Source organism: Sinocyclocheilus grahami, unplaced genomic scaffold (genome assembly GCF_001515645.1).
Source record: "Sinocyclocheilus grahami isolate Dianchi unplaced genomic scaffold, SAMN03320097.WGS_v1.1 scaffold58.1, whole genome shotgun sequence".
Classification (NCBI taxonomy): domain Eukaryota; kingdom Metazoa; phylum Chordata; class Actinopteri; order Cypriniformes; family Cyprinidae; genus Sinocyclocheilus; species Sinocyclocheilus grahami.
The window spans coordinates 3,308,644-3,317,697 of record NW_015505237.1 but is presented as its reverse complement, the minus strand read 5'-3'; the positions used below and the strand labels follow the sequence as shown (position 1 = coordinate 3,317,697).

Below are 9,054 nucleotides of genomic sequence, written 5' to 3'. Positions count from 1 at the left end.
TTTCTCCTGGATGCCCCCATTTCGAGTGACGGTCTGTTCGGAGACTTGGTCACTACGGTCGTGGAGAAGTTTAGAGCAGCGAAACAGCAGTCCGCTGCGTTCCGTCAACTCATCCCTCGCAGAGCTAGGGAAGTGGAGCGTCAGCCACCTGCGGCTCGCTCACGCTCTTCGTCTTTACAGCACCGCGAGGTCCAGCGGCATGAGCCATCGCCTAGGTTACCCCCTCGTAAGGACTGGAGTCCTAGGTCTCGCCCACCGGCTTTCACACGACAACGCAAGCGGTTAGACCTCAGTTCGATGGCCAATCCCTCTCGTCCTCAGGCCCCTAATAGCAGTTCCTGATTCCTCTGCTCGTCTTCGGAGGCCAGGCCCTCCTTTAGAGAGAGTGTACGAACCGCACAAGCGTATTCGACTCTCTCGCTGTGGCCTCCCGACTCCGATCTTGATGGTCCCACCGCATATTGCGCCTCGGGCAGTTTTAGTTCGAGTCCTTACGACGAGCACCTCCTCGGATACTCTGTGCGTTCCAGCCTTCAGAGTTCGAGAAAAAGCCCAAGGGTCATGCGAGCATGGCCCGTTTATGATGGCCTCCAAGGCTCCCACTTTTGGGCCAGTAGGCAGGCCCAACAGAACAATCGGACATCTTCCCATTATAGTTTTTCCCACCACTCAGGTGCTTCGGGATCCTATATGAGAAAATCAGGTCTATGTTTCAACCATAGAACACCCAAGACCCCTGGCAGACAACTGGGCCACGTGGAGACGCCTGCCCGATATTTCACGGTGCGTACTACGCACCATTCGACACGGGTACACTATCCAGTTTTGGAAAGGGCCACCTCCTTTCAGCAGGGTTCTTCCTACGACAGTACGTCCTGGGGACGCCTCGATTTTAGGTCAGGAGATCGTATCACTCCTAGAGAAAGGGGCTATAGAGGAGATACTCCCCACTCAGATGGAGTCAGGCTTCTACAGCCGGTATTTTGTTGTGCCCAAGAAAGATGGTGGTTTATGTCCGATTTTGGACTTACGTCGTCTAAATCTTGTGCTCAGAGTGAGCAAGTTCAAGATGTTAACAGTAAAGTCCATTCTGTCTCAGGTCCAATCCGGAGATTGGTTTGTGACCATCGATCTAAAGGATGCATACTTTCACATCCAGATCGTCAGGAGGCACAGGAAGTTCCTCAGGTTTGCTTTCGAGGGCAAAGCATACCAATACTGTGTTCTTCCGTTCGGACTAGCTTTGGCTCCTCGAATGTTTACAAAATGCATGGACGCAGCTCTGGCCCCGTTGCGGCTCCAGGGCATCTGAATTTTGAACTACCTGGACAATTGGCTAATACTAGCTCAATCTCAGGATCAGGCACGGATACATCGAGATTTGGTACTCGATCTTATATGGCAGAGGTTCGGCCGAGCGAAAGTGGACTTGTTCGCTTCGAGCATGATTACGCACTGCCCGCTTTGGTTTTCCCTGTCTCCCCTGTCGCCTCTAGGTCTGGATGCTCTGGCCCACGAATGGCCCAGGACCAGTCTTTATGCTTTTCCCCCAATCCGGTTGCTCCCAGCAGTCCTATTCAGAATACGATCAGAAAGAGTGGAGCACCTGTTGCTGGTGGCCCCGCGGTGGCCCACTCAGTCGTGGTTCTCGGACCTGGTCAGTCTGCTGGCCGGCCCTCCATGGGAGGTTCCCCTCAGACACGATCTGTTGACACAAGCTCGGGGCATGATTTGGCATCCTCGACCGGAATTATGGAGGTTATGGGCGTGGCCCTTGGTGTTTTTTCAGGTTTGTTTTTCTGAGGGGTTCCCCCCCGCCACTCTTAAAGTGTACGTGGCGGCCATATCGGCAGGACATGCACTCGTAAGAGGTGCTTTGGTTGGTCGCCACACCCTGGTGTCACGTTTTATGCAGGGCTCGAGACGGCTTAGGCCTTTCCGTCCAGCCCGAGTTCCTTCTTGGGACTTATCAATTGTGTTGGAGGGCCTGACAGGCCATCCCTTTGAACCAATGGAGTCGGTGTCAGAGAAGTTACTGACCATCAAGACCGTTCTTTTGGTGGCTTTATCCTCCCTTAAGAGGATAGGGGACCTGCAGGCTCTCTCCATTAGTCCTTCGTGTATGGACTTTGCACCAGGACTGGTAAAAGTCTTTTTGCGACCTAGGCCTGATTATGTTCCGAAGGTCGCTTCAACTCCGTTTCGCTTTCAGCAAGTGGTCCTGGAGGCTTTTCCCCCAGCCAAGGAGGGGTCAGATCTGATCAGTTGTTCTGTGTGTTTTGGTGGTAAGAGCAGAGGTTCTGCTGTCACCAAACAGCGGATGTCACACTCGATAGTGGAGGCTATTTCTTTGGCCTATGAGGCGCGTGGCTTGACTTCGCCTCTAGGGGTGCGTGCTCATTCTACAAGAGCAGTGGCTTCTTCTCAGGCCTTCTTTAAAGGGTCTTCGACGGAAGATGTTTGTGCTGCGGCAGGATGGTCCTCTCATAGCACACGAGTAGTTCAGTAAAAACTAGGGCTGTCAGCGTTAACGCGTTTATGCATGCGATTAATTCAAAACCCTTAACGCATTAAAATTATTTAATGCAATTAACGAAAAATTACTGAAACACAATTTCTATTCTAAACCTTTTTTCCCGATTTCGCTTCTCTGTTTGCAATCAAATAATAGGTTGTTTGCACATGACGTCACTGATGACGTGCGAAACGTTGTTTATGGATGCTCAAATTGGTCAAACCGAGAAACCACAAGGAGCTTTTATCGTGTACGAAAATGTGTTGTTCATGAGTGGGGAAATGTCAAGAAATTGACTGAAAAACACAGGAAAAAGTGGCTTGTAAACCTGCGTCTGCGGTCGGGAGGAGCGGAGCCGGATAATGTTTGTGTGATATAATAATATATTAAGATATTAATAAAGATATAAATAGATTGGGCTGCCACCTCTCATGCATTCAGAATTCACTCAGTGCTAAATGCCACACGTAGACACGATGTAAATAAGATATTATTTGCAGTTCAGAGAGCTTCACTGATTATAAAGGAACATCGTGAGATTGCGATAATGGAATATGTCACTCCTGAAACTTTGCTGCATGTAAGTTACAGGGTTTGTGGCTGTTGGTCCTGTTAGCAGCACGTAAAACAACTTTTATTTAAATTCTGAATCGATTATAGCCTAGAAAGCTAGCAAATAGCGCGTTCATATAACGCTAATCACTAAAAAGCTGTCACTCACTTCAATTTATCGCAATCTCACGATTCCGTGATATGAAGCTCTCAGAACTGCAAATAATATCGTATTTACATTGTGTCTATGTGTGGCGTTTAGCATTCAGTGAATTCTGACTGTGTCACCCTGTATCTATTTATATATTTCTTTATTAATATCTTAATATATTATTATATCTTATATTAATCATTTGCACACACGAGCATTATCCGGCTCCGCTCCTCCCGACCGCAGACGCAGGTTTACAAGCCACTTTTTCCTGCGTTTTTCAGTCAATTTCTTGACTTTTTCCCCCTTATAAACAACATATTTTCGTACACGATAAAAGCTCCTTGTGGTTTCTCGGTTTGGTCGATTTGAGCATCCATAAACAACGCAAAACACAGGCATTTTGAGTTTTGTTAGTGATTTCTATGGAGAAAAATCACTTCCTGCCCTCCAGTTGCATTTCGCGCGTCATCAGAATCACGTGATTGCAAACAACCTATTGCTGCTAAACTCCGGGAAAGTTTTCAGTCCAGTGATCCAGCAAGCGAATCCATTCAAGCAACCAGTCCAAAACAGGGCTAATGTAAAGAAAACCAAGCTGATTACATAAGAGATGGCGGAGAGAATAGATACTCGCGTTGCATTTTCAGTGAATGATTAATTTCAGTGTGTTTCGCTTTAAAACACAAGCTCTGTGATTGTTTCTGAAGAGCGCGAGAGATCACTCACGCGTCGCGCAGTGTGAAATACAGACTGAACGTAACGTCAAAACATCCCACCACTGTATGATATGCAAACTACGTTTTTTCGGCTGGATAAAGCAAATCAGCTTCTTTTGATGTTTGAGTTTTGATGGTTGAGGATTGCAATCAAGCAAGACAATTGCTGTGACGTACAGGAGTCGTAAGCACACGTGAGTCTGATAGACCGTGTTTAAGCGCTCTTGACGCACAGATACAAATACAAATGTTGTATTCATGCACAGACACATTTCAGTACATTCCCGTTGTTTCCACACACATTCAGGATAATGTTTTGATTTGTCTTGTGTATGTTGCTGTGTTCAGTCAGTGTGCACAAATGTATCAATTATAACTTCTTACATCATTTGGTTCTTTAGTGTCCTTTTGGAGTCTCCCGAGTATACTTTTTTTGAAAAGATATCTAAATTTATCTTGAAATAAACTTGCAGAAAATACAGTTTTGTGAGAATCATCCTTCAATCTTTTGGTTTACTTTGCTTGATATAGTAAATAATGACAAAATTTACGTATTAAGCAAGATAAATTACATATGCTTAATTTCATGATAAGTGTGCAATTAATTGCGATTAATCGCACCCTTTTTGTGGGATTAATCCCACACTTATCACTTATTAAAAATGTTAATCTATTGACAGCCCTAGTAAAAACACAAACAATAGTATATAAATAATACTTAAAAATGGTTAAACTTACATAGCATGTTATTTACTTCCTTTCTTTTACTTATTTTTGCAATAATAGTGTATATTTGAATAATGAAACAATTGAGCAAAAGAAAGAAAATTAGAAAATGAAAGGAATTTTCAGAGCCACAAATTAGTCACTTTACCTCCCTCTCTGCCTCTCTTTCTCTCTCTCTCGATAAACTGGCTGCATTTCAGAGTCTGCAGAGAGAGCGATAGCTATTGAATTTCACCTCACTACCATTGACTAAAGCTTCTCCCCCTCTGGTCTCTGTGAAGCGATGCCATCGCAGACTGTTTCACTGCCTCCAGATGGGTAATCGGCTGGCCAATTGGCAAAAACAAAGGACAACAGGGTGCATTGTGGTCAGCTTCCTTCAATGGGTGGACAGCACACAAGACGTACACTGGTGTCACATTCTTTTGTGAGTGACAAATTGGCTGGGGACCACACGCCTTGTTACATCTATCTCTCGAGCTGATCGTTTTTATAAAGCCCAGCTCCAGGACTCATATTGCCCATGCGGTCCCACCGGAACCCCTCACCAGAGCATCTGATAAGAGCAGCAACTGTCTGTCTTAATTAGAAGTTCACGTAAGGCCATCTCCCTCGTGGATCTCGCTGATATTGATTAAAGGAGAGCAGGAGATCCAACCGAACGCGACTGCTCGGGGCACAAGACGGCCAACTGATGGATCCTGGAATGCTGGGAAACAGCGTGGAGCTGCACTGATGCTGGAACAATCTTAACAGACAGACCCAGGATGTGATATGGCACGACACATGAGTTTTAAGTGGTTTGTGGAAATAGAAAGTGGTTGCTATGGTGTTTCAGGTCAGAATGTTAACGTTGCAGTGTTGCTATGGTGTTAAAATTAACTTGCGATCCGTGTGGAGCTGCAGTCCTTGAGGAACTGAGTGAACGCATTTACTCAGATAACACAATTCATAGACATTAGCAGTCGGTCGGGTGTCGATTATACATGAAATGGGGTTTGAAACCCATTTACTTCCATAAAGTGAAATATTTCTGTGTGAAACTTGATTTGGATCTAATTTGTAATTGATTTGATTGTAAAACGTAGCTGGGGATGGTGAGCCAAAAAGTGAAGTCATTTCAGAGACAGTGCACTATTATTATGATGAAAACTTGTTTACATGCTCAGATAAGACCAGTTATGTGCATTAAAAGGATAGCTCACCCAAAAATGAAAATTCTGTCATTAATTACTCATGTCGTTCCAAACCCATAGGACCTTCATTCATCTTCAGAACACAAATTAAGATATTTTTGATGAAATCCAAGAGCTTTCTGACCCTGCATAGAAAGCAACGCAACTACGACATTCAAGGCCCAGACACATAGTAAGGACATCGTTAAAATAGTCCATGTTATATCAGTGGTTCAACTTTAATTTTATGAAGCTTTTTGTGCACAAATAAAACAAAAATAGCGACTTTATTCAACGATTTATTTTCTTCCGTGTCAGCCTTCGGCGCGTTCACAAGAGTTGTATTCTCAAAGCTTCATAAAATTATGGTTGAAGCACTGATGTCACATGGACTATTTTAATGATGTCCTTACTATCTTTTTGGGCCTTGAACATGGTAGTTACATTGCTGTCTATGCAGGGTCAGAAAGCTCTCGGATTTAATCAAAAATATCTTACATTTGTGTACCAAAGGTGAACGATGGTCTTATGGGTTTGGAACGACATGAGGGTGCATAATTAATGACAGAATTTTCATTTTTGGGTGAACTAACTCTTTAAAGGAATAGTTCACCCAAAAATGAAAATACGGTAAAATATTGATTTCAAGGTGTCTCTAATGCAATTCAGGTCCACAATGAACGTGGTTGTAAATGTGTGTGCATCCATCGGGACAGAGAGCTCATGCTATTTAATACCCCTCCCTGTCCTTGATGGTGGAATCGGAACAGTATGTTTCCATGACGACCAAGACCCAGTGATGAGAGAACAAGGCGCAGATGCAGTGGTTGTCAGGGGCGACCGGGGAGAGCGAGAGAGAATGAGCGAGGCCAGTGAAGTGGATGGGTAACAGCGAGAAACAATTGAACATAAAGAGTCAAACAAAATCGTTCCCACTCAGCTGGGAGATGAAGGGACGTAACCTTCACTTTGCAGTGGGTATGAACGAGAGGGAGAATATCCTAACGAGCGACGATTGGTCAACACGTGCCGTCCAATCTGGAGCAAAGTCACCCTCTCCTTCAAGAGGCCTTTATTTCAGCACTGATTATTTTTTGCTCTACACGCTGCCGTCTCTCTGGAATACGCCGTCCGGGAGCATCAGTGACCACTGCAGCAAGGTGAAAAGTTGAGTGGTGATGGGCGGCACTTAAGTCTAGCATCTTCTATTTCTGATGATCTCACATTGCTGCTCACCTCGTCACCTCAACGGCGACCTTTCGCCTCACCGTCAGACTCGCTGCGGCCCGCAGTCTGGCACAGTCAAGGGTTGCTGTTAAAGCGATGACCTCCAAAGAGATCTATCATCGACAACTAACGCAAAAGTTAAAGGTGCCAGACTCTGCAAGCCACCTGGGGTATACGACAATGCTGTGGGCACAATTCCCAGTTGCAAGCTGGGTAAAAAAATTAAAAACAGGTTCCCCAGAAAGGCTTGTGAAAAACGCAATTAGCGCATTTCGCAATGCCGACGTGCTTCAGTTGCCATGGTGCTTCGCTGAGTTTTTAATAAGCTAATAAGCAAGTTCAAAACAGCGTAAGCCCACCTAGAGCACATCTAGGGAAATGTCTAGGCATAGAAATGGTCACATAATGAGCACGCTGATGTGGCGTCGTACCGCCAATATAATAAACCAACAAACCCAGGCTGCTATCACAAAGCTCAAGGATGTTATTCAAAACCGCAAGCTCTGTTCGGAGCCTGTGAGAGTTTAAATAACAGGCAATGACAATCAGCTGAGGCATGTCGTGATGCCTGTGCTGATTGGACGATTCGTGCTCGTCCAGTCAAGGTTAGCACGTGCTGGGAGGCAGCCCGGGCCGTTTCTGATTTGTGTTGTTTTCAGGTGTCAGTTGGAATCTTCTCAATGCACCATCAGCAACACTGAGCGTGAACTGGTCATCAAATACAATAAAAAAGATTACATGAAACCATCACTCATTGTATATTGCATGCAATTTTTATCAGTGCGCTTGCTCAATTTATGATTGGAATTAACTCCTGGCGGTTTTCTAATGGCATTCATTTGTCTTTTTTTGTTGAGCCGTGCAGAGCTCCCTCAGCGCGGCTGCCCTCACGGACAGAATGCTAAACAGAATTTGACTGACTGATTGATTAACGCCCCGTAGCAGCCTGTCAGCCGTGGTTCTCTTCATTTTGGGGCAGGGCCTAGAACGTGTGGCTGTGACACTGGGAGAGATGCAGATGAGCGGCGAGAGTAATAATGTGAGTGATTGTGTGAGAGGAGGTTTAAAAGTGCTTGAGACAGTGATAAACAAGAGCATATATGGGAGATGAGAGAGACGAATGTGTCCTCACCTATCCACCTGTCATTCCCATACCAAGAGAGATTGCCTTTGGTCATATCGAAGTATCCAATCTTCTTGTAGCTTCCTCCTGCCGAGAGAAAAGGAGAGAGTGTGATTCAGAAATAGTTTAGAGTCAACGTCAAATGGCATTTGCAAAACATTTTTCCTCTATAATGTGACATGTTTTTGAGACAGGATATTTAAGGAGGGAAAAAATGTTATTGACTTCATTTTATCCACTGGGAATTCAGCTTTATGCAAATTAGCAAAGATGCGAAGTGGAGACTACCAGTGGGAGTGCAGGGTGACCCCGTTAACATGCACTTAAGACAACGCTTTATTTCAGCATTCTGAAACATTTTCTTTATGTCGCCTAGTTCACCCTTAAATGAACATTTTCTCATCATTTACTTACCCTTATGTCATTCAAATCCTGTAAGACTTTAATAATATTAATATTCACAACACAAATGAAGAGATCTTTAATATTGTCTCATAATTGATAGTCCATCCAACTAAAACATTAAAATTGCAATCATATGAATAAAGTCTTTATATCATGAACAGGTTTCATTTATGCTTTTGGTTGACACACATGTATAGAGCACATCAAATATGATAAACGGAAATGCTAATGTGGGTGCTTGAAGCACAAGTCCAATGGGGTTTGTTCTCAAGCATCAAACAAGCACATTTGTACAGGGACATGGTAAATGAAAAAAAATATGAAATGGGATGAAAAAATATATTTCAGTGTGTTTACGTTCCTTGAAAAAGTAGTGTGTTTCCCAAATAAAGTTTCAGTTTCTCCGCAAAAAAAAGTACTGAAATACAGTTTTCTGTGCGAAGGCAAAGTTTTTGGGAGGA

General features: G+C 44.1%; 1 protein-coding gene across 2 annotated transcripts in view; it reads right to left on the bottom strand.

Moving 5' to 3' along the window:
- The window catches only part of LOC107584305 (gamma-aminobutyric acid type B receptor subunit 1-like), a 142,394-nt gene that overhangs the window by 35,491 nt on the left and 97,849 nt on the right, over nt 1–9,054 (bottom strand). For both annotated transcript variants that reach the window (XM_016270873.1, XM_016270874.1), the window contains exon 15: nt 8,198–8,275. In XM_016270873.1, coding sequence (XP_016126359.1) covers nt 8,198–8,275 — 78 coding nt within the window. The remainder of the gene's footprint in view (nt 1–8,197; nt 8,276–9,054) is intronic.